The 25,788-nt window shown below is 41.4% G+C and overlaps 1 protein-coding gene and 1 pseudogene across 9 annotated transcripts in view; both read left to right on the top strand.

Annotated features, from left to right (window-relative positions):
• Positions 1–25,788, top strand: part of Sik3 (SIK family kinase 3) — a 216,062-nt gene that overhangs the window by 150,568 nt on the left and 39,706 nt on the right. For 8 of the 9 annotated variants that reach the window (XM_020184314.2, XM_020184313.2, XM_074066673.1 and 5 more), the window contains 2 exons: positions 12,892–13,016; positions 13,499–13,622. In XM_020184314.2, coding sequence (XP_020039903.2) covers positions 12,892–13,016; positions 13,499–13,622 — 249 coding nt within the window. Of the gene's footprint in view, positions 1–5,724; positions 11,998–12,891; positions 13,017–13,498; positions 13,623–25,788 lie in introns of those variants that run through there. The other variant, XM_074066675.1, reaches the window with a different exon arrangement.
• Positions 10,759–11,997, top strand: LOC109699550 (serine palmitoyltransferase small subunit A pseudogene; annotated as a pseudogene).

Here is a 25,788-nt window from a genome sequence, read left to right on the forward strand (position 1 = left end):
CCTTAGAACTTCCTAAATGACAATTATACCTCCTTTTCTCCAGAAGTAGGCTTTTGCTCTTCAGATCATATATTTTAATTTTTAATTTGCAAAATACTGTTAATTGTATCCATATACTATATTTCCATTTGGTATCTTTAGTTTCTGTTGAGAATTTAAGGAGATGTTGATTTATCATGTCCTATAAAGGTACACTAAAACTTTGAGTAATTTGCTCACCTGTTTTAGTACTAGAAAGTTACCTGACTGAATGATCGGAGTGTCATTCTGATTTGGTATCATTTAGAATTGTGACTCTAATAGTACTCATTGCTATTTTCAAGAATTCTAGTGAGTGCTGTTTGCATGTCTCATTGTATATAACCATTTCCTTTGTACACTACTTATTACCGAGTTTGATGGGAAGACCCTATGTTGGGGAAGGGATTTTGTTTTTTGACTTCTTATGAGAAGGGCAGGGGTAGTGCTGGCTGTAATAGAGAGGGGACAGTTAGCTTATTACTTCATTTAAAAATGGCTGAGTTCAGTGATCCTACCTGCTAAGTTGTGTTGGGGACAAATACTAAGTCACTCACCAAACAAAAATGCCAGCCTAATGATGGTCCAAATCCCCCTACACGAAGCTGGTTACTTGATGTTCTTCCCACGAAGGAATTTTCTCTTGTGTATATATGCTCAGGCTGTGAGTCAGTAGTTTTTGGCTTCTTTATTAGCTCCTAGTTAGGAAGTTCAGCTAGGGGTTGGAGTGATTGCTAAATACTGAGGGCTTCCCATGACCCATTTTTTTAAAGAGTGAACTACTCTTGTGATTCCTGAAGACTTTGAAACTCATCCATCATCACTACTGCAATTCTGTGATCCAGGTAGTCGATTTGTTCTTGTTTTGTCCAATTCCAGAACCTTTGGGTCATGTGAGTTCTAGGCCAATAATATTGTATAGGAAAAGCAAAATTTGTTCCTTCTCTGTGTTGATTCGGTTTTAACAGTTTGTAACAGTCAGATCCTGTCTGTATAATGTTCTTCCCCTGGTGTTGATCTTTGGTTCTTTTAGCCATCTCTAAGCACAGGTAACATGTAACAACTTGTCCCCACCTCCACCCCTCCCCTGTCAGTCCATTGAGGAGTTAATCAAAGACCAGAGCTATATCTGCTTTTGTCTTTGTCTCTTACCACAATTGCAGTACTGAGTTGAGAGACCTCAAGGGCTTTCAGATTTGGAAAAAGTGGGGGATCTTGTCACTGTGTTTTCTGGCGAGGTTGTTCATTTAGGATAAATAAGTATATTCCATTTCATTTTTCCCTTCTACTCTGCACTTCCAAGCTGTTTACTTATAGCAAGGAAGTGAAGCCCTTTACCCTTAGAGGGGTTGGCTGTTAACTACAGCTGTACTGTATGGCCTTTCAAATGCGAGAACATTGGAACTGGCTGAAGGTTATGCCTACCCTGTTTACATCTGCTTTGGATTGTTCTTTGGTCAGCCAAAAAAGAAGTCAAGGGTATGGCTCTGAAGTGGGGGACCAAAGAAGAAAATTTCCTGATCTTTAAATCAGTGCCACCCGTCCTTCTCCCGTTCCTCTACCACATTACACAGATGAGTCCATGATGATATGCTTATATTTAGGGATACAGTGTCATTGCCTTACATAGCCCTGGGCTCCTGATCTTTCCTAGGATAAAGAATTCCAAGTCTCAAAATCATAATAACCTTTGGTAGTTAAGCCATCTTAGAAGACGGACGTATGGTTCAAATTAAAGTCTGCTGCTCTGTATTAAGAGAAAGGGATTTAAGTCACCATTTCAGCCTCCAGACAAATGCTAACCAACCATGGTGTTGGGGAGTTGGAAAAGAGACTTAACAAATTATGCAAAGAGCCAAAGGCCACATGAAGAGAACAGCCCCGCCCTGGGTGAGAGCCATCTTAACCAGATTCCTTTGTCGGGACCCTTTGCCTCTAATGTTTTAGGATATTTATCTTTTGTTTTCTTTCTTTTCATTTTTGCAGAACTGGGGTTTGAACTCAGGCCTCAGCTTCCTAGGCAGATGCTCTACTGCTTAAGGCATTCCACCAGCCCCTTCCCCCCTTTTATGGGGCGGTGGGACTGGGTTTGAACTAAGGGCTTCAGGCTTGAAAAGCACATGCACTACTGCTTGAGCCACACCTCCATCACTCCACCAGCCTTTTTTTTTGTGTTGGGTGTTTTCAAGATAGGTCTCTGATCATCCTGATCTCTGCCTCCTGAGTAGCTAGGATTACGGGTGTGAGGCACCAGTGCCCCCTAGAATGTGTAGCTCCTAGGTCTTATACTGCCAGGAAGTAAGTAGAAGAGAGCATGGTTTTGTTTTCCAGTACAGGGCTTGAACTCAGGATCTCATACTTGCTAAGCAGGCACTCTACTGCTTTAGCCACATCCCCAGCCTGATGTAAAGCACTTTTTTTTTTTCCAATTTGAAAATTTTTATTTGAGTAATTAAGTTAGAACCTGTGTAAGTTGAATCTTTTTTTTTTCATTTTTCTTTTATTATTCATATGTGCATACAAGGCTTGGTTCATTTCTCCCCCCTGCCCCCACCCCCTCCCTTACCACCCGCTCCGCCCCCTCCCGCTCCCCCACCTCAATACCCAGCAGAAACTATTTTGCCCTTATCTCTAATTTTGTTGTAGAGAGAGTATAAGCAATAATAGGAAGGAACAAGGGGTTTTGCTGGTTGAGATAAGGATAGCTATACAGGGCATTGACTCACATTGATTTCCTGTGAGTGTGTGTTACCTTCTAGGTTAATTCTTTTTGCTCTCACCTTTTCTCTAGTTCCTGTTCCCCTTTTCCTATTGGCCTCAGTTGCTTTAAGGTATCTGCTTTAGTTTCTCTGCATTAAGGGCAACAAATGCTAGCTAGTTTTTTAGGTGTCTTACCTATCCTCACCCCTCCCTTGTGTGCTCTCGCTTTTATCATGTGCTCAAAGTCCAATCCCATTGTTGTGTTTGCCCTTGATCTAATGTCCACATATGAGGGAGAACATATGATTTTTGATCTTTTGGGTCAGGCTAACCTCACTCAGAATGATGTTCTCCAATTCCATCCATTTACCAGCGAATGATAACATTTCGTTCTTCTTCATGGCTGCATAGAATTCCATTGTGTATAGATACCACATTTTCTTAATCCATTCGTCAGTGCTGGGGCATCTTGGCTGTTTCCATAACTTGGCTATTGTGAATAGTGCCACAATAAACATGGATGTGCAGGTGCCTCTGGAGTAACAGTCTTTTGGGTATATCCCCAAGAGTGGTATTACTGGATCAAATGGTAGATCGATGTTTAGCTTTTTAAGTAGCCTCCAAATTTTTTTCCAGAGTGGTTGTAGTAGTCTACATTCCCACCAACAGTGTAAGAGGGTTCCTTTTTCCCGCATCCTCGCCAACACCTGTTGTTGGTGGTGTTGCTGATGATGGCTTTTCTAACAGGGGTGAGGTGGAATCTTAGTGTGGTTTTAATTTGCATTTCCTTTATTGCTAGAGATGGTGAGCATTTTTTCATGTGTTTTCTGGCCATTTGAATTTCTTCTTTTGAGAAAGTTCTGTTTAGTTCACTTGCCCATTTCTTTATTGGTTCATTAGTTTTGGGAGAATTTAGTTTTTTAAGTTCCCTGTATATTCTGGTTATCAGTCCTTTGTCTGATGTATAATTGGCAAATATTTTCTCCCACTCTGTGGGTGTTCTCTTCAGTTTAGAGACCATTTCTTTTGATGAACAGAAGCTTTTTAGTTTTATGAGGTCCCATTTATCTATGCTATCTCTTAGTTGCTGTGCTGCTGGGGTTTCATTGAGAAAGTTCTTACCTATACCTACTAACTCCAGAGTATTTCCTACTCTTTCCTGTATCAACTTAAGAGTTTGGGGTCTGATATTAAGATCCTTGATCCATTTTGAGTTAATCTTGGTATAGGGTGATATACATGGATCTAGTTTCAGTTTTTTGCAGACTGCTAACCAGTTTTCCCAGCAGTTTTTGTTAAAGAGGCTGCTATTTCTCCATCGTATATTTTTAGCTCCTTTGTCAAAGACAAGTTGGTTATAGTTGTGTGGCTTCATATCTGGGTCCTCTATTCTATTCCACTGGTCTTCATGTCTGTTTTTGTGCCAGTACCATGCTGTTTTTATTGTTATTGCTTTGTAATATAGTTTGAAGTCAGGTATTGTGATACCTCCTGCATTGTTCTTTTGACTGAGTATTGCCTTGGCTATTCATGGCCTCTTGAAGCACTTTTTTTTTTAATCAACATCATTCTCTGAAAATAATGACTCAGTGTTTTAGTTCTTATTATTCAAAAGAAAAACTAATTAGAGATTAATATAAGCATACTGTGGGAAATTTGAACAGAAGATTATCCTCGTTCTGTGTGCATTTCCTTTTGTCTTTATTCCTGTGCATGATTTCTATAATTCTAATTAATGTGTATATAATTTTATATGTTGCTTTTATCCTTTATATTAAATCAAATACTATCTGTATCATGTGTGATGATTACATGCCAAGTAGATGTACCATAGTTTACTTTATCCCTTATTATAGTAAGAACACGGATTTTTTTTGGTAGCAAAACTGAGGCAGGCCATAATAGACATTCTTGAGAGGACTTCGGTTTTAGCACGGCCTTCTTCCCCTTTTCTTTTTTTTTACAAGTGCAAAACAGAGGCTTTAATCCAAACAGCAATGAAGGCACAGGGCTGGGGGCTTCCCTTGAGGGGGTGGGCACAGGAGGAGCCAGGAAAGTGGTGGTCTGTCCCTAGCGGGGGAGATCTCTCCTGGGAAACTGTCTGTGATTCTAATGACTTCTATTCTAGCCTCTGCCTGGACCACTGCTGGTCCCAGGCCAAGTCTTGGGTTGTGTGCTTCTCAGTGTCCCCTCCCCAAAGGCTCTGTGGACCAGGACATAGAAAGGGGCAGTGGAGAAGGGCAGGCCTAGGCAGGGCAGGAAGCCTGTAGGCGCTGGCCCAGACTGTCCCCTTTTCTTTGGCATTCTTAGTACACATCAAAATTACAAGCATATTTATTTAACCGTTTGAACTTAATACTGAATCTTTTCTTTGCCTTGAGTTTCTGGGTTACTTTCACTGTTCTTATTTTGTGCGTATTTTAACATTGTCCTTCTTCTGGTCATTTTTGTTGCATTTTTGTCAGTGTTTGGCCTACTAGAGTTCTTCATGTGGGCCATGTGAGCTGGATTTCAGCGGACAAAGGCAGAGTAGTTAATTTTGCTGGTGTCCCCTGGCACAACCATTAGGTTGACCCCAAGCCTTCTTTATTCTTCCAGATGGATGAGCTGGGGCAGTCAGTACTGCAGTGTTCTTCAAGGTGACATTAGCACTGGGAGGCCAAGGGAGCTCTTACCCAATACAAAGTGCCTGTGGTTTTACAGACATGGTTAGGCTGTGTCCTTTCAGTGGTTTGTTACCTATTAGATTTGAATAACTTAAAGATTATAATCAGAAAAAAAAACCTCTAAAAAGAGGGAGAGTTAAGATTATCTAAAAGGCTTGCCAAAATTTTATCAGCTTGCAGTTATCCTGTTTTGTTTTGCTTTTTCTTTTAATTCTGCCCGTGTTTTTTTGTTCGCTTATTTGTTGGGTTGATGGTTTATAAGCATGTTTACCTTAAATTGGACATATTGAAGGGAAATACAAAATTTACCATCTCTCTCTCTCTCTTTTTTTTTTGGCAGCACTGGTGTTTGAACTCAGGGCCTCACACTTGCTAAGCAGGTGCTCTACCTCTTGAGCCACTATGGCAGCCCAAAATTTAACATCTCTTGATGTAAAGAAGTCGCTGACATTAGAGGAAAAAAGGAATTTTCAAACTTTTTATATGTAACATATACTGTCTTCGTCTGTTACTACTAGGAATTGTTAAAGTTATTGGTATGAAGATGTACTAATATTTTAAGTACTAGGACTGCATGACAATGATTATATGTATCACTGAAATACTTATCTTTTAAAATAATAGTTCACTACAACTGTAAACTTTTGTCATTGTATATGAAGTCTTTCTGATTTGAGTATTTTTTGTTTATATAGGATTTTTGCTGTTTTCATCAAGAACTGTAGTGGTAGCTCAGTTTTAGCACTTCCCACGAGTTCTCATGCATTCAGTTCCTTTCATACACTGTCTCTTTTTCCTTTTCTCCTTCTCCCCCTGATCTTAGTTGATCAGTGAGTGATTTGTTAGATGTTTGTAGAGTACTTTTTCTTCTTTCAGATGCTGCTCTAGGCCCTAGGAAATCAGTGGTGAGAAAAATATCCAGTTCCCTGCCCTCAAAAATCTCAATATTGTGCCTCTTAGAGATCGTAGTGAAACTGGGCATGATGGTGCACTGCTGTAATCCCAGCACTTAGAAGGCTGATACAGAATCATGAGTTCAAGGCCAGCCTGGTTGAGAGAGAGAGAGAGAGAGAGAGACCCCAGTGAAATGATTCTCAATGTTAAACAGTAGAAATGAGGAATAAAATGGAGTCAATCTTTTGTCATTTTCCCTTCCTTTATTATGAAATATTATATATATATGAACAGAAAATGTTCCTTAAACATATACATATATCTTTAATGATCACTGGAGCAAAAATAAGACAGAATTTCATAAGCTCAGCCTGTACTTCCCCCAGAAGTAACCCTTGTCTCTAAGGTTTTTAGTAATTTTGCCACCGGCATCAATTCGTCACTGGGCTTTGCTTCATGGATGCCATTTATAGTGGAGATCATGTGTGGTGGCCCATCCTTAAACAGTAGAATTTGGCTTGGGTTTGAATTACAGATGAGTGGAATTACATTGATGATGGTGGTGGTATTAGCATTACTGGGGTACCCACTACCTAGCCAGCTTTTCTGTAATATGCTTGGATGCATGGCAGTAGTGAGGATTGATATGAAGTAGACAGCTCCTGGTAGGGAAGGTAAGACAGCAATGCACTCTCAAGAAGACTCAGTTTGTACTAATACGTATATGAAGAGGGGAGGTGGACAAGATCCTGTTAGGTTTGGGATGTTAAAGAAAGAGGTGTGTGTGGGGGTGCTGGTGAAATGGCTCAAGTGGTAGAGCTCTTGCCTACCAAACATGAGGTCCTGAGTTCAAATCCTAGTACCACCAAAAAAAAAAAGAGTTGGGGTACCTCAGGTTCATTAACTGGAGGAGGCTACCTTTAATGGTGGAAAAGTATAGTAAGCTGAGAATAGCAAATTTTGCATGAGTATGTGACACCTTAGAGCTAGTAGGAAGGACAGTCCTTGGCATGATTACAGGAGACCTCTCAGCAGGTTTCCAAGACCGGGGGTTATCTTTGTTCCATGGTAGCAAATAAGAGCATGTCATCATTAGGGTTTTTTACTGAAATCTTGTGTTTGGTTATCAGATCAAACTGCTGAAGCCAGCTGTTGTAGCGTGCTTTGGAGGCAGGTGCTTCTCCAGATGTGGACCTCTTTAGTTGTCAGGCCCCATGCCTATCGTTCATTCTTGCCTGCTGATTTCCCACATAAAAGCCTAGTAACAGTCTGAAGTACAGCAGTCAGTAAAGCTTGTTCTCTTTGATACTGTTTCCTTTGTAAAGATTCCTTGTTCTATGGACACAAAAACAAGCTCATGCTGTTAAGTTTGTTCCTTCCTCTCTCTGGAAGAATAAAGGGACAGAAAGGTTATTAATTATGGACAAGCATTTCTGGTTCAGAAGGAGAAATCCTCTACATTGTAAACTGCTCATTAGGAAAATGTAAAGATAACTGGTTTAAATCCATTGCTTAGACTGTTTATTCTCCATTCAAACCACAACAGCCTCCACAGTTCTCTCTGTGGCCTTGCTAGCCAATGACACCAGTATCAGAATCCATCCTCATTTCTCCTCTGTTCTGTGAAAAAAAGGAAGGTGGATCATGGAAGGACCTGGTACAGGTCTTTGTGTACCAATTTTGTTTTTTAAATCATAAGAGTTGTCTTTCTGCCTTATTCCTAAAAACATCTACTTTGCTGAATCTCATCTGTTGGGCTTTTTAGCATCCTGGTCCCTAGTCTCTCCAGAAAAATCTTGACAACATTCAGTGTGTTCAGACTTTTAAGTGTAAATTAAAGTTGTATTTCAAAAGTTGTAGATTACCCAAACCTGGTGGCATATGCCTGTAATCCCAACACATGGGAGACTAAAGCAGGAGGTTGAGGCCAGCCTGGGGTAGGCTACATAGTGAGACCCTGTCTCAATATTTGGGGGAAAAAAAAGGTTGTAGATTAGTAGGTAGGAGTTTAAATGCAGTTTTTAATTCTTGGACACTTGTTAAGTACCCACTGTGTTTAAACGCCATGTTGGGTACTATGAGAGAGCCCAAGAAGAATAAGATTTCCTGAGGAACTAGAGAGAAAGAATACATTTCAACAATAGGAATAGGGTGGTTTTATTTTTTAACAGTATAGTGACATAGGGTTTATCTAATTCACACAAATAATTTCTCTGATCTATACGGTGAAAATCTAGACTGAGCTGGGGGTAAATCCTTACACTGAAAGCAAAATAGCCCCTATAAGTCATCAGTAATCACTTGCTAGGGAAAAAATTCTATAACCACACAGGTCACACAAACATTTTTAATACCATTTGTGTTCCCTTTTTTTTTCCAAACTGAGCAAAATAACACAACCTTTTCCTCTCTTATACTTTTCAGTCTTCACTTACATCAAGCTACATGCAAATAACCACAGGGGAACTAGAAAGTAACAAGGCAGTACAGAGAAGGAAGGGGACATTTCTTACAGGGATCCAGAAAGACTTCATTTCCATTGGTGAATGAGAGAATTTGGTTTCTCATAGCTGTAATGATTCTAACTGTGGTCCTGACCTCCAAGCCCCTGTGATCAGTAGGTAAATTTTAGAACCTTGGGATGGATAGCTAGGAGGTAGAGGCTCCAATAGCTGATCTGCTGCCATTGTTGGTGTGAGAGAGGTCCAGGAGAGGACTGCTCCAGTGACTTTATTGCAGTTTAATTTCATGACTCTCTCTTGAGTTTCTGCATGTATTAAAAACACTGTGAAGACTAAGATAAATAAAATCATATCCCTTCCACACACTGAACGAGTGGAAGGCATAGAGATATCATACCACTAAGTACAACCAGTGTAAGGCAGAATGGTGGCTGGAATGCAGAGGAAGAAACAGGGCTAAGGAAGCATGGAAGGGAAGCCATTGACAGGATTTCCTGCTCGGTTAGTTAAAGCTTCATATAGGAAGTAATATTTGCCTGGATCTTGAAAATGAATAATATTTAAAGATAGAAAAGAAAGGAAAAGGCCTGGCACACAAAGGAAGTAGCTTAAAAACATGAACATAAGACATGAACAGTCTAGTAATGCTAGAATAGCCAGTAATAAGTTAGAAAGGTGGGGCGGGACTGGGTTGTGAAGGACCTTAAATGGCAATGCTAAGAGATAAGACTATTCTGTAAGAAGAAGGGAGCCACCAGATGTTTTTGAGCAAGAAGGTCCAGATCTGATTTGTGTAACATTCCCTGGGCTGTGTGCAGATGGCTTAGAAGGAAATGAAGTGTACAGGGAGTAAGCATAGCTTCAGTCCAGACCTGAAGTGGGAAGGGCGTGAAATAAGATGGTAACAATGGAAAAAGCAAAAGGAGATGAAGTCAAGATACACTTGCAGGGTGGAAGCAGTAAGCAGTACTACCAGCTGGAAAGGCGAAATGTGAAGAAGGAATAGAAGATGATCCCAGTGTTTCTAGTCCCAGTGGTGATAATGCCATGGGTGAGAGTGGGGCATCACTGGAAGTGCAGATTTGATTTTGGAAAGTTGTGGGTTTGTGACATTTCTTTCCACACTGGTATTGGAAGTTCATGAGAAGAACTTGAGACTAGTGCCAAGGCCAGAGATAGAAACTTGGAGAATTATCCCCAAATAAATGATAATGGTAGCCGTGGAGCCCAAAGAGTTAGCCCAAAGGAGATTAAGGGCAAGGAGAGGCAGTAAAAATCAGCAGATGCTTCTAGAAAACACCTTCTTCTAGAGGGAAAAAAGAAGAAAAGCAAAGAGCAAAAGGAGATGTAGCTGCCAACAGAAGGGGAAAGTAGGGGAGGGCGGAAAGAGGCTCCCTTCCAGGAGCCGGGATGCTGTGGTTGCAGGAATGTGGTGCCTGGGACAGGGAAGTCCTGGGGAAGTGAGGGAGTTCCAGCCTGTCATAGGGACTGTTCATAAATCAAAATAATCATATGTCAGTGACTCTTGATCCTTCATCCTGCCATCCTTGCTCATTTTCTTAGTATTCCTCCCAAAGACTCATTCCTCCTACTCCTACTCCCTCTTGAAATTCCCCTAGTGAAAGGGGAAGTGAAGAAGTAAAGGAGGAGGATAAGGTTAAAAATGTAAAATGTTTATAAATGAGTTGCATGTTCTTCATTTTGAATAAGTTACCTTAATGATAATAATGTCACTTTGTCTAGTTTTTATGTATTTGTTACAAAAAGTAAAGGTAATATGAAATTTTTTGATCCAGTTGAGGCTTCCATGTATTTCCTGATTCCCAGAGTCCTAGACCAGAGTCTCAACTCTCAGGAGTTCCATCAAATCAGGTCTGGCCACTCATTCAAAAACCAAATGGAGGGGCCAATGGGCGCGGGGTGGTGGCGATTGGGCCTGGAGGCCTGGGGCTTACGGACGCCAGCGGGCCGCGGGACAGACTGACGTGCGGCTGCATCGTGGGAGGCGCACGGCGGGGATGGCGCTGGCACGGGCCTGGAGACAGATGTCCTGGTTCTACTACCAGTACCTGCTGGTCACGGCGCTTTACATGCTGGAGCCCTGGTAGCGGACTGTGTTCAACTCCATGCTGGTTTCGGTGGTGGGGATGGCACTGTACACTGGGTATATCTTCATGCCTCAGCACATCATGGCCATACTTCACTACTTTGAAATTGTACAGTGACCAAGATGTGACCAGGATCAAGAGGCTCCTTGGGGAAGATCCACCCTATGAAGTTGGAGTGAGACTTCATCAGTTGTCAGAAGAAACTCAACCGGAATGAACATAAACAACCTTATACATACAAAGACTAAAATTCATGAGTGGAACAGGAAAATCATCCTGACTCATGTGTTGTGTTCTTTCTTTTTAATTTTAAAAGAAGCTCTTGTATAGTAGTTTTTGTCTATTTTAACATTGTAGTCATTTGTACTTTGATATCAGTATTTTCTTAACCTTTGTGACTGTTTCAATATTACCCTGTGAAAGCTTTTCTTAATGTAACTTTGAGTACATCTTAATTGCCTTCTATTTTTGAAACCCAAGGTCATTAGTTGGGCTTTACTGTTCTTGCTATTGTATGGCATATACATCTGCCTGGATATATTTCTACTCTTGACCAAAGTTTTGTAAGAAACAATACAAGATTTGGGGCAGGGGGATGGGGAGGGAGGATATTTTATTGAGAACTACTTACAAAAGACTTATCTGTAAGCTTGAACTCAGGAGTACAGTTTTAGCTGTCTATACTCTTAACAGCTTTTGCTTTAAAACTATTAAAGTGTTTCTTAGCAATGAAAAAGAAAATATCTTGCTAAAATTATTATGAAGAACATTTCACATTTTAAATATTTAATTCTTATGTGGACTTTGATTCTTGTGATGATAGATGGTTAAGTAGCATTATTAGGTAATGCTTAGATACACAGTAGAGTTTCTCACAGAAGGTAATTAGCTTCCTCTGAGGCATTATCAATAGTGTGTCTTTCTTAAACTTAGTTTCATGATTGTAACAGGTGCTGCAAATGTATTTGCTCATTGTGATGTGATAAGATGAATTGTTCAAAACCATAGCAAATCTAAGAAGTGTAAACTTGGTTAAAATCCTTTCACTCTTTGTATTTTTTTTTTTAATTTTTATTCCTTAGATGTAAAATGACTACCTAATTTTTTGATGTAAACTGATTAAATTCAAAGAGAAAAAAAAAACCCAAATAGAATAAGTAATGATGGAAAGTGGATAAGGAACTTTAATCTGTACAGCTATACTGTGAAGGCAAAAGGGGACCAGTGTCCTTAGCCCTGTCTTCAGAGGTACTGACATGAGTTCCCATATTATAAAGGGCAGAGGGACGAGAGGGGAGCAAGAAACACACATAGTCAATCAATCTTAGTCAAACTGTGGTCTGGTTGGTCTTGGTCGTTACATCTTAGAATTGGTCAGGTGGGATCTTGTCACAATAAGAGAAAGTTATTGCTGCCTGGGGAGTGGGGGTAGATTTGACTCGTGTCACAAGATGTTTATCCATCAGACCTGTTGTTCCTGGAATCCAAGGTAACTGCGAAAAGAATGTCTCAGAGCAAAGGAGACAGATGCAAAATGGAGGCAGAAATGCCATGTTTTATACTGCTTTTATTTACTTACCCATTGAACATTTGAAGGCCCAAGTGAAGAGCAAGTGCAGCCTCTAAGTCCTTGTTACACTAACACCTTTCTTCCCTCCCTCCCCCAGCCCTCCTTCCCTCCCTGTCACTGGAGATCAAACCCTTGTTCATGTTAGGCAAGTGCTCTAGGACTATTTATTCTTAAAGAAAACGTATTACCCATCTGCCTCTCCCTAGGCTTGTGAAGGGAGCAGTGCTGTTCTCGCTGACATGCCAGTCATGTTTACTTGTAGTTACCCAGGTATCTTCTGCATTCCAGTTCCTCTATGTCTCTACTTCGCTCTCTCTTTCTCTCTCAAGTTCAAACGACTGGCTATATAGTTTCCAAACGTTCTCTTTTTGCGTTTGACACTCCAAGGTAATGATTTGGAACCTTTGGTCCAGTGACTAGACTTGAATTTGCTGGGTTGTGGTAACATGAGTCATGTCCATTTGCCTTTCTAGATTTTGGCTTCAGTAACCTCTTCACTCCTGGGCAGCTGCTGAAGACGTGGTGTGGTAGCCCTCCCTATGCTGCACCAGAACTCTTTGAAGGAAAGGAGTATGATGGGCCCAAAGTGGACATCTGGGTGAGTACCTGCCTTCTCTTGGGCCCCAGCCAGCCTCTCCATAGATGGCAGTGCCTCAACCTGTTCTTTCACTTCCCGGTTCTTTGTGCAGTATTTCCTCCAGAGCTCATCTTATGGGTTGAGCCTTGGGTTTCAAACTACCCCTTTGCATCTGCAAAAAACCACGAGGTCCGGTGCAGGTGGGCGTACTTGCCAAGTACAGAGATTATTCATTCTGTTGGTGCCACTTGCCTCACCCCTAGAGGAGGAATACTGAGAAACGCTTGCGATCCTACCCCAAATTCATGTCTGGAAGCAAAGAAGAAAGCTGAAGTGTTCTGAAGATGATTGATTGTGACAGTGCTCCGTGTTGTCTGTCATGGAGAAAGAAGAATGTTTGTTCCTTGATTTTTGTGTGGCTCACCATCACCGTCACACACACCCGTAATGGCTCTTGTTTCCTCTGATGCGATTAATCTACATACTCTCTGTTTGGGATGCAGAGTCTTGGAGTGGTCCTCTATGTGCTTGTGTGCGGTGCCCTGCCATTTGATGGGAGCACACTGCAGAATCTGCGGGCCCGGGTGCTGAGTGGGAAGTTCCGCATCCCGTTTTTTATGTCCACAGGTAAGGGAGCTGTCAGCACACAGCTGTGACTGGGTTTGTGGAAATTCAGACATGCTGAGTTATCCCAGGAATTGAGTGGTGGTGTGGAAATGACTCTGGTTTGCTGACCAGGGGCCTACAGGAGGCACAAGGTTTGGTAAAATAGAGAGCCTTACCTGTGCTGAACCTGGGCTCTGCCCATTACTAAGACTGCCTGAGCTTCACTTCCTCCATTAATTAACTCATGTCCAGAGGGTCAGTAGGCCCATCGCACAGTAGCAATGCAGTAAATAGGGTTTCAGCTGTCGTCCCATCTCCTTTTCATTATAAGTCAAGATTGCCATTTACTGGGCCCAAATGCCACGTGGTATTAGATACCAAGGATGAAGCAGGCTTTGCATCTTCATCTCCCTAGTACTTCATTTCCTAGTTCTTTGACTTCCTCCAGACTCAAAAAGAGACATGTTTTCAACATGCGGATAGTAGGCTAGTTCCTGGAAAAAATTAACACTGAAAACAGATAACAAAGGCTGACAGAGCGGCTCAAGTGGTAGAGCGTCTGCATAGCAAAGGTGAGGCCCTGAGTTCAACTCTAGTACCACCAAAAAAAAAATCGAAAACAGATTACAGATACCCAGAATCTATACCTACCAAATACCCAAAATATACAGAGATTTTTGCTTGTTTGTTGGGTTGGTCAGTTGGGTTTTGGTTTTTTTGTTTTGGAAGGGATGGTGGAGGCAGTGTCTTGCTATGTAACCCAGGCTGGCCTCAAACTCAGGATCCTCCTACCTCAGCCTCTCAAGTGAGGGGGTTTCAGGCACAGCTACCACATCCAGCTATGCAGTTTTTGTCACTATTTATATGCATACAAAAGGACATTTTGCAGACAGTGAGGTTTGTGTGATCATGTGCTTTCATTGTAAGGAAGAGCATGTCCACTGGGTTGGCAGCAAAGTCTAAGCACAGGAGAATTTTATTTTAGGGTAAGTAGGTAGGGTATGGATGGGATTTTACTTTGAGTCTCTCAGAATCAAGGACTTAATAGTTTATCAGATAATGACAGATGCTATTCGAACAATGAAATTAAGACGGAATTTCGGGTGGGGGTGGAAGGTGGTTTGAAAAGGTGTAGATGGGAAAGGTGACAGAAAGAAAGTGAAGGCTTGAGCTGTGCAGTCTTCGTAAGGATCAGCATTCCCAGCATGGGAAACTGGTGGAGGCCCCCGGTGGGTAAGCCTCAAAAGCTTGAGCAGCACAAAATGCATGTGCTCAAAAGGAAAGCGTGGCAACGAGGAGAGATGAGGTCTGAGAGGCAAGGGAGGGCTGAGCTGGTCAGTGTGCAGACTTGAGTGTCCACTCTGTGAAGGATTAGTTTTCACAGAGGGGTGGCACAACCTGACTTAGGGGTTTTTTTCTCCCCAATTTTTGTCATGAGAAAATTCAAACATAAAAAAATAAAAAGAATTTTACAGTGATGAGCTCCTCTTCCTCTCCCTCCCCCTCTCTACAGTTCAGCCCAGGCAGGCCTCAAACTTTTTATTTTTCTGCCTCAGCCTCTCAAGTGCTGGGATTACAGATGTGCCTCACCGTATCCAACTTTTGCCGTGACTTTTAAAAGAAGATTACTGTGTTTTGCTATGTTGCTAATAGGTCAAAGGTACAAAGGCTTAAGAAAGGAGGCTGGTTAGTAAGAGACGAGGATGGGCGATGTTGGTGGCTAGTTCCCAGACTGAGGTGTTGAGCAGGAACTGGTAAGAAGTCATATTGAAGGAATACTATATACTGTGAGGTAGGCACTGTCCAAAGCATCTTACAACATCTCACATCATCACCTCCTTTGTATAGATGATAGTACAAAGGCCACAAGAGGTTGAGCAGTTTTCCCTAGATAACACATTTACTAAGTGGCCGAACTAGAACTTGAATGCAGACACTCTGGTTCCAGCATTTAGCTGGGTGTGATAGAGAGAGAGAGAGAGAGAGAGAGAGAGAGAAAGAGAAAGTAATTGAAGGTAATGGCAGGGGTTTTGGCCTGAGCAACCCAAAGGATAGTTTTACTGCTACTGAGATTTTTGGAGATGTTTTAGACTTGTGAGGTTTGAGCTGCCCGTTAGACATGGCCCCGAGATGCTCTGGGAGCATTCCAGGCCTTCAGAGTCATCAGTGTGGAGATGACATTTAGTGTTGTCAGATGTCATCACTCTCTAGGCAGTAATTATGGAGAAGGGAAGAGGTCCTAGGATTAAGTTCTAGAATATGCCAAAATTTCGAGATCAGGAAGGTGAAAGGGGGTCCTAAAAATGGCTAGTGAGGAAAGTCAGAGTCTGCTTGACTTAACAAACAAGCGAAGAAAACGTACCAAGGAGGAGGGAGTGAGGGGTGGCGGGACATGCTGCAGAGTGACAGGAGAGGATGGGGGACTGGTGTTGGGTTTGGGAGTGTGGAGACCATTGTTGCTCTGGAAGTAGAGCTTTGGTGGCATAGCAGGAGGAGAGCGTGAATCGTGTTGACACCTCAGAAAAGGACTGGAAGGAAATGGGGGAATAAATCGCAGCTCTTTCCAATCTTACTGTGAAATTGAGGAAGCAGATTGTTCTGGTGACCCTAGGGTCACCAGAGATCCCGTCATTAATAGCTGCAGTCCTCAGTTTTATCTTAATGACTGCTCAACAGTGTTTAGTATTTCACTATCCCTCGCTTTAAAAACTAGGTTTTATATTTTAGAGCAGTTTTGGGATACCAGCAAAGTTGAGCAGAGAGTTTCCGTATACCATCTGCCCCCACCTCCCACAGCTTCCCCTCCTGTCAACACCCCGCCCCCCACCAAGAGCAGTACAGTAGTTACAATTGATGAACCTACAGTGACACAAAAAATGTCACTGAGAGTCTGTAGTTTACATTGGAGCTCACTGTGTGTGTTGTAAATCCCATGGGTTTTGATGAAGGTTAATGACATTTATCTACCATTGTTGTATCATACAGAGTACTTTCACTGCCCTAAGATATCCTATGGGTTCCACCTGCTCATCCCTCCTTCTCCTCTTCCCCACTGCAATCACTGATTCTTTTATTGCCTCCATGAGTTTGTCCTTTTCTAGTCTATCACGTAGGTGGAAACATACAGTACTGTAGCCTGTTCAGATTGGCTTCTTTTGCTTAGCAATGCAAGGCTCCCCTGTGTCTTCTTGTGGTTCCGTAGCTTATTTGCATTTAGTGCTGAGTAATATTCCATTGCTGGATGTATCACAGTTTACCCCCACCCCTACTGATTGATGTCTTGGTTGCTTCCCAGTTTTGACATGAATAAAGTTGCCATAATAGTCTTGTGCAGACATAAATTTCAGCTCATTTGGAGTAAATACCAAGGAGCAGGACTGTGGTAATGGGGCAAGAGTGTGTTTAGTTTTGAAATACACTACTTAACAGTCCTGCAAAGTGGCTGCCCCATTTTGCAAGAAATAAGAATTGTTATTGCTCCACGTTCTTACAGTGTTTGGCGATGTTAGTTGTTTGAATTTTTTAACTCTACTAGGTGTATAGTGATAATCTTGTTACTTTAACTCTCATTTCTCTAATGTGTGATTATGAGCATCTTTTCATGTTTATTTGCCATCCGTGTGTCTTTGGTGAGGTGTCTATCTGCAGGTCTTCTCCCAGTTCCCACACTGCCCTAGTTTGGCCTTGGGCATAAATGATCCTCCTATCTCAGGCTCCTTCTTTTTTTTTTTTTCCTGATGATGTTTAAACTCAGGGTCTAATGCTTGAGCTCTACCACATGAGCAACTCCACCAGCCCTTTTTTGTGTTGGGCATTTTCTTTTTTTATTATTATTATTTTATTATTCATATGTGCATACAAGGCTTGGGTCATTTCTCCCCCCTGCCCTCACCCCCTCCCTTACCACCCACTCCACCCCCTCCCTCTGTCCCCACCCCCTCAATACCCAGCAGAAACTATTTTGGTAGATCAATGTCTAGCTTTTTAAGTAGCCTCCAAATTTTTTTCCAGAGTGGTTGTACTAGTCTACATTCCCACCAACAGTGTAAGAGGGTTCCTTTTTCCCCGCATCCTCGCCAACACCTGTTGTTGGTGGTGTTGCTGATGATGGCTATTCTAACAGGGGTGAAGTGGAATCTTAGTGTGGTTTTAATTTGCATTTCCTTTATTGCTAGAGATGGTGAGCATTTTTTCATGTGTTTTCTGGCCATTTGAATTTCTTCTTTTGAGAAAGTTCTGTTTAGTTCACATGCCCATTTCTTTATTGGTTCATTAGTTTTGGGAGAATTTAGTTTTTTAAGTTCCCTATATATTCTGGTTATCAGTCCTTTGTCTGATGTATAGTTGGCAAGTATTTTCTCCCACTCTGTGGGTGTTCCCTTCAGTTTAGAGACCATTTCTTTTGATGAACAGAAGCTTTTTAGTTTTATGAGGTCCCATTTATCTATGCTATCTCTTAGTTGCTGTGCTGCTGGGGTTTCGTTGAGAAAGTTCTTACCTATACCTACTAACTCCAGAGTATTTCCTACTCTTTCCTGTATCATGTGTTGGGCATTTTTGAGATAGGGTCTGTCTATTTGCCTGGCCTGCTTTGAACCACAGTCCTCCTGACCTCTGCCCTCTGAGCAGCTGGGATTAACAGGTGTGAGCCTCCAGCACCCAGCAATTGCGTACTTTTTAATTGTTTTTTTTTTTGTTGTTGTTTTTGGGTCTTTTTGCTTTCTTTATTGAGTCACTCCTTATTTTCTGAAATGCTTTGGCCATTGCTCTGGGACACTGTGACCTCAGTTTTCTTCCTGTCCTTTAGATGCACCATGTTAGTCTTCTATGCCATATTTCTCCTCTGTTCATCTTTTACATCTTTTCTCGTTTACATCATCTTTCTGAGCCATCTTCTTTCCTTTCATGGGTTGATTGATTACTGTTATGATTAGTCCCCAAGTAACATTTTGGTCTAGTTTCTCTGAGATATAGGGCTACAGATCCAACCATTTGCTACCCAGTGTCTTCCCTTCCATGTCCTGAAGGCACAGCACTGGAAACATTGTCCAGAGTGAACTTAACTCCCCTCTTCCCAGATTTGCTGTATTCTGTGCTCGCTGTCCTGGGGAATCCATTCGCATCTGATCAAGGCAGAAACAAACCTTTATGCTCCTCCCTCTCACTGTCACCAGAGCCCATCTGTTGTCAATCCTGTAGAGCCAGCCCATTCCTGTAGCCATGTCCTCAGACCATATTCTCATCCTCTCTTGCTTAAATTAATCATCAGTCAATTACATGGACTCCTGGTTCCAGTCTTGTCCCAGTCTAATCCATTCTCCTCCCAGCTGTACGAGCAGTCTTTCCAAAACACAAACCCAGAGACAGACCTAATGCAGACATGCATGAATCTGATCATATCCTTTTCTAGCTTTTCTCAGTGGTTTACATTGCCTTCAGGTTTGTTTATGTGGTCTCATGACTGCCGTGAAAGCAGCAGCACAGACACCGTTATGAGGGGCTCCTGCCTGTCTCTCTAACCCCACCTCCCACCCACAAGCAGCCATCCTAAGTTTCTTCTAGTTCCCTGTACGCCATGTTTTCTGGAATCATTCCCTCTGCCCAGAATACTGCTTTCTTCCCCAACCCTATCCCACTCACTCTTGTATTATAGTATCTAGAATAAGAAATTAGATGGGTTACAAATGAGAACCCAAATAATTCATTCTTCCTTTCTTTGAACTTTATCTTACAATGATACTTACCAAACTTTATATTGTAATTAGTTCCTCCATTTGGTGTCTTTCACACCAGACAGTGAGCTTAGAGGATGCATGACAAAATACCTTTTTCACAGCTGTTTCTAATCAAGCCTAGTGTCTGGTACCTAGTGGGACTTAGCAAGTAGTAGATCTGTGTCAGAACCCAGTCCTTCTCCCCCTCCCCCCACCTCAGGAGCTGTCCTTACACTGAAAATAAAATTCCGAAAGCCATTGCTATGGCCTGCAGGACCATCTCGTTTCCTGTTATTCTTTACCTGAGGATCTGAACTCAGAAGATCCTTGCTGTTTCTCAGACTTGCCTAGCATACACATTCCTGTTCCCTCACATGCTCATGCATCCTTCGAAGGGAGGGGCCTTTCCTGACTACCCCCAGCATTCTTTCTACAATTCTGCTTGCAAAGCATTTATCACAACCTGACACCAGACTTCCATCATTCCTTGGCTGCAATAAGCGTTTGTTTTTTGTTTCCTGCTGTATTTTAGGACAGTGTCTGGGTTCTAGTAGGCATTCATCCATATTTATTTAAATGTGTGAATTAATGCATGAGTTTATTAAAATGCTGAATACAAAACACCTTCCAAAAGGGATACTTCTGTTCAAATAATAATATCAACAGTAATACCAAGAAACTACATTTCTTTAGGGCTTTAGAGTTTATAAAATATTTTCTTATATGTTGTCTATTTTGAGCAACCTAACTATACTTTGGGATTGGTAATAGCATTTGTTATTTTGTCATTTTACTGATGAAGTTTAGGCAGCTGAAGTTTAGAGAGATTACTTCACTTGTTTAAAACCACACAGGTAATAAGTAATTTAGTCAGTACTCAGACGCACTGTTGCAAAAGGTGGGGGGAGCAAGACAAACAAACCACTTCGTGTGCTTTTCCACCGTCCACAATATTTTCTGTGAGCAATTTGGATCTCTTCCACCTTCTACCCCCAGCCCTGGCAGAAGATTCTTCATCTGGTCTTCCCAGAGCTGCCTGGTGAATATCCAACCACATTGTCTACTAGTTCTTAGAAATAAAACTGTGCAACATTAAGCGCTTAGAAAGAACTAATATATATAATATGTTCACATGAAAGCTTAATACTCAGAGAAAGCCAACATGATAATCCTAAGTATGTCACTCTTTAATCTCAGGCAAGTAATTCCCCAAGTAGGAATAACAGGTTTTGGAAGAGGAAGTATAGAAAATTAGAAACAGCCCAGTGTAGGAGATGAGTGGACAATTGTTGTATTGCTAGTACAAGCTCTCCTGCCCTGCGATGGACATGTTACCTGTATCATAGACCTGAGTCCCAAAAGCTATGAAAGGACCCCGGTCAGCCTGGTGAGGCATGGGAGAAAGGGAGAAAGGGCATCCCTGAGAACCGTGAAGTTTCAAGTTCACAGGAAGGAAGCAGAGCCTGCCCCCACGTCCTCTTTGTGCTCACAGCTCCTGTTTCTAGTTGCACAGTTGTACCTCAGCAGACGTAGAGCTAATTCTTTCTGTGGAACAGAGAGCCTGTCACTGTTATGTTGAGGGAAGTCTTTAAGAGCAAGACGGTCCTTTCATTTCTCAGGCTGTTGTCATAGACTGGAGCTGGTTGTATCTATTTCTGCTAAAGAGGGTCTAGCAACTAGAGCAGAGCTGATACAGTTTTCTAAATTAGCCCTTGGGAGACAGGGAAGGGGAGGCTGTATCAACTAGCTTCTTCTAGCCAAGTTGAATTCCAGAGTATCTCCCGCTGTGTGGGAGGCTCTACAAATGGATACAGTTGGTTCAGGAATTCTGAGCTTCTCTTTATTGTCAGTAATGTGTGGAATGAAGTTGTCCTCACAATTAGTGGATATTTCTATGCCTGATCTTGTTTGTTTAATACAAGCTTCCTTTCATAGGTGTCCTGAGATGCACTAAAACATATACTTTCAAACTGGAATGATAGTGGTATAATTTTTTCTTTTCACTACTGGGGTTTGAGCTCAGGGCCTCATGCTTGGCATTCTACCACTTGAGCTGCTCTATCAGCCCCAATACTGGTATAAAGTAAAAGAGAATTTATCAGCTGGGGATGGTAGGACTAGCCTCTAATCCCAACACTCAGTAGGTTGAAGTAGGAGAATTGGGAGTTCCAGGCCAACCTGGGCTGTATGTTGAGATCCTGTCTCAAAAATCCAAATTGTTCTTATAGCACATAGTTTATAATTAACATGTCTTCCTTCCCTAGTCCCTAGAATATAAGCCCCTTATAGTAATACTGTGTTTTGCTATCAACATCTTCTGTAAAATCTAGAAGCACCTGATAGGATATAAATTTTCAGTAAATATTTTTAATTAAAAAATTGAATCACTACTTAACTATGGGATCTCCCATTAGACTCTTGTGCTGTATTATTAAAGTGATAGATAACTCATGATGGTCTGAATGTTTTATTTAGCAACCCAGTTGGTTTTATGTGTGCTTGTTATTTGAGTTACTTTTTAGATGACCAAGTCAAATGACTTGATGTACTATAGAGCTGACTTTTATGTCTTAGGTAAAACAAATTTGGCCTAGGCCAGTGTTTTGGGATTAAACTTCTCAGAGCATCCAAAAAAATATCCTTTCAGCCTAAATTATAGAAGAATTAGAGAATGAAACTCTTTTCCTGAGCTGCTGGAAAATGTGAGAGCTGGTCTGGCCACATATGAAACCAGAACTTCTCTTGACTCCCCTTATACTGATGGGAGCCAGCAACTTAAATTTTTGAGTACCAGATTCATTCACTTACAGTACATGCATACACATGTATACATGTATGTATGTATGTATTTGGGATACCCATTTCTTAAAGCCTAGTTTGCCTATTCCCCTGTTATACCATCTGCTCGCAAACATAGTAAGATGGTTTATTTAACTGGAGGAAAATTAATTTATAGTGAAAAAAATGCAGTGGTGGTGAGTGCATAGAGATCTCTTGTGGACAATATTTCTGAGTCTTTATTGATTAGACTTCATTGTGACTTAATTAGCTGTAATACTGCATAAGCATTTTATCACTGGGAATGCAAGACCAAGGCTTACACAATGCTTCTGATGGAAAATGTGCCCTGCAGCTCCTGCCAAAAAGCTTCCACTTACTGGCTCGCTCATCAGGAACCACACAGCATCATGCTTGGCTGAAGGCACTTTGCTTACAGAGTGGGGCCAGGCAGTGAAGTACCTCACCCACCAGTCTCACTCACTGAGGGGTGCCACTCACTCAAGGCAGTTCTCTCTTACTTTTTGAGGCCTGCTCTCTGCTAGGGAGAAAAACCTGTGGTGCTGTGATGCCAGTGAACACAGAAAACACAGGTGGTGTCAGTAAAGACCTTAGACCTACATCAGAATAAAGCAGGCCTCCTCTGACCATCCCAGTGATTTTACCTACCCTTGCAGAAACCCAGGGCTACAGGTATAGTTTGGTGGAAGAGCACTCACCTAACATGTGCAAAGCCCTGAGTTCTGTCCCCCCAACACACACAGAAAGGAAGAAAAGAAGAAGGAAATTCAAGAAGTAGGTGTTATTTTTCTAATAAGTGAAGGAATATAGGTCATACTCTTTCCATCTGTCACAAGTTGGTAGACTGAGGCTGAAAGAAGCCTCTCACCTCAGTTTGTTTATTCCTACCAATGGCTTTTCTTCACAGCTCCTTAAAGGGTTCCAGGCCTCTGTGTTCAGTCACTGAAAGTACCTCACAGCATTTTGACTTGCAAGGAACTTTATTTCTATTCCAGAATATTCTAATTACACTTACAGACACCAATGGTGTTGAGATTTATATTTAACTCAAGAACTTGCCCATGCAGCTCTATGGTGTACAGTTGATGATTAATAATAAGTTGAGCTAAAGAAAAAAAGTCAAGAAGGCCCTCGACTGAAAAGCAAAATCATAAATTGAGTGAGTGAGCAGTAACATTTAGGCTATGTAACTGTACACTTCGATCTCTTATTGTTGGAAAATCTTAGAAATTGAAGTGTTCCAGTTTTGTGAGACTCCAATTTTTCTTTCTGAAAACAAATGGTTTTATAATGGCAGTTTGTTGTCAATTCCATTGTGTTAGAGGAGCTAATCTTAGTGCTTTTTTTTTTTTTTTTATGGTACCTGGGTTTGAACTCGGGGCTTGCAGCCCCTCTACCACTTGAGCCACTCCCTCCACCCTGTGCTTATTTTTAATGATTGAAATTTTAGTACAGTCAGTACTGTCTTAGATTAAGTTCTATGGCAGTTAATTCTAAAGTTGTATATTTTGTTTGGTTTTGTAAAACTGTGGCATTGACTATTAATTTAGATAACCAGTCCTTTCAGTTTGGATTCAGAAACGTTGGGCTGGATTTGTGGCTCAACTGGTGGAGCGCTTGAGGCCCTGAGTTCAAACCCCAATACCACCAAAAAAAGAAGTATCTGTGTATTTCTATTGTAGCAACAGTGTGTCAAAATTTAAATTATGAATAGGAAGTGGTGGCCCAAGCCTTTAATCTCAGCACTGGGAGGAAGGTGGGGACAGAAGAATGGAGAGCTTGAGGCTAGCTTAGGTTTCACAGTGAGACCCTGTCTCAAAAGTCTAGACAAAAAAACACTTTATGAAGTAAAAATTCTTGTAGTACTTTAAAATTTTTTAAGTATTCATTTTGTATGACATTCTAGCAATAAGCCAATTTAACAATCTCATTGCAACAACAGAAGCCTTTTATTTTGTATGACTACACTTAACATTTCTGGAACCTGAATGATCTATAGATTAGTACATTCGGTGAATGTTATTTATACATACAAATGTCACATAGCAACTATGTAAAATAGATTTTGCCACACACCGGCAATTGACAATGACAGGATTTCCTTGTGCAAGTTAACTCAGTCCACAAGCAGAATGAGGATTCCTAACTCTGGCCAGCTTCTTACCAAAAGAAGGCATCTTGGCAAAGAACAAGTTGTTTTTTTTTTTTTGTTGGGGTGGGGGACAGTTGGCAGGTCTGGGATTTGAACTCAGGGCCTCATGCTTACTAGGCAAGTGCTCTATCACTTAAGCCACTCTGTCAGCCCTTGCTTTTTTTTTTTTTAATTGATATACTTTTAAATTATTCCTAAAGAGATCACGACTTTGCAAGTGGCACTATTCTAGCCATAATTATGAAAACATCAGGACATTATGACAGACTTCATTTTCTTTTCATGAAGAAAAAGTACATCTTGTACATGTGGCTTTTCTTCCTGAAGAAGGCGGGCAACATCAAAGAGAAGCTCCGAGTCACAAACATTTGTAAGTCCAGAATGGAGAAAGTAAGGCACTCATCAGAGCCACATGCTCCATGGCGAAAGTGTCCTGCTATAATGGCACCAGCGGTCCCCTGCATTGGTATCTGAGCTGGACACAGTGCATGGATGACAGAAGCAGGTGGTATATCACCTAATACCCTTGTTCTGAAATGTACAAGACTTTAATGCTATTTAACTTTTAAAAGCATTTTATGAAGTTATTCATTTTCCATGGAAACAGATGTCTTAGAGAGTTAGTAGCTAATTAATTTCATTTCCTTTTGGATTTTGAGATTTAGAAAAATAAAGCCTTCTTTGAAGGTTTTTTTTGTTGTAAAAGCAATTCATTACTAAGAAGTAAACATTAGTACGAAGTGTGCTACAATTATGGAAAATAAAGAACTCTTGGTTGAGTGCCTTGGAATTACCTTTGAATACACCCAGCTTTGACTGGGAAGGGAATGTGAGAAACTACACTACCTTACGCCTTCTTCCAAACACCTGTAGAAGCATGCATTTCCTGGGTAATTGCTTCTTCCTTGCATTCTTCCTGTGCCTTCTGGCACACAGATGTCTTCTGTTTCCACCAGCTCAAAGTAGCTTTATGTGGCCAGAATCTATGACTCAATTTCTTTCAGACCATTCCTTTGCCACAGAGCTGAAAAATGATTGCTTTGCCATGTCCCATACTCTGACATCACACGAAGGGCATAGGGACAATTGGCTTTCCCTCTTTCACGGGATCAGCTTGAAGACTTTGATGATCTGGCACCCCAAGTGGCCACCTCTTCCTTTTCCTTAGCTACGATTGCTTTGTTGGGGATGCTTGTTGTTCAGAGCCCTCCATTGTAGTCTTCCTCACCTTGCAGTAACTAGGGTATATATTAAGCTCTCTCTTCTGTAGTGTGTTTAATCCCTTGCCAGTAAAATTCTTAGGGCTGGTGGAGTGGCTCAAGCAGTTAGAGCACCTTCCTAGCAAGCGTTAGGCCCTGAGTTCAAACCCTAGTTCTGCCCAAACAACAACAACAAGCAAACAAACCAAGCAGCCCCAGTAAAATTCTTACTAGGACTTTTGATGACCTTATGTCCCTGCCTTTTCATTTCACCCAACTTGGCTTTCTTCCCGTAAAGCTGTTTTCCTCCCAGCTCAACTTCC

The sequence above is a fragment of the Castor canadensis genome, chromosome 2 (assembly GCF_047511655.1).
Source record: "Castor canadensis chromosome 2, mCasCan1.hap1v2, whole genome shotgun sequence".
Classification (NCBI taxonomy): domain Eukaryota; kingdom Metazoa; phylum Chordata; class Mammalia; order Rodentia; family Castoridae; genus Castor; species Castor canadensis.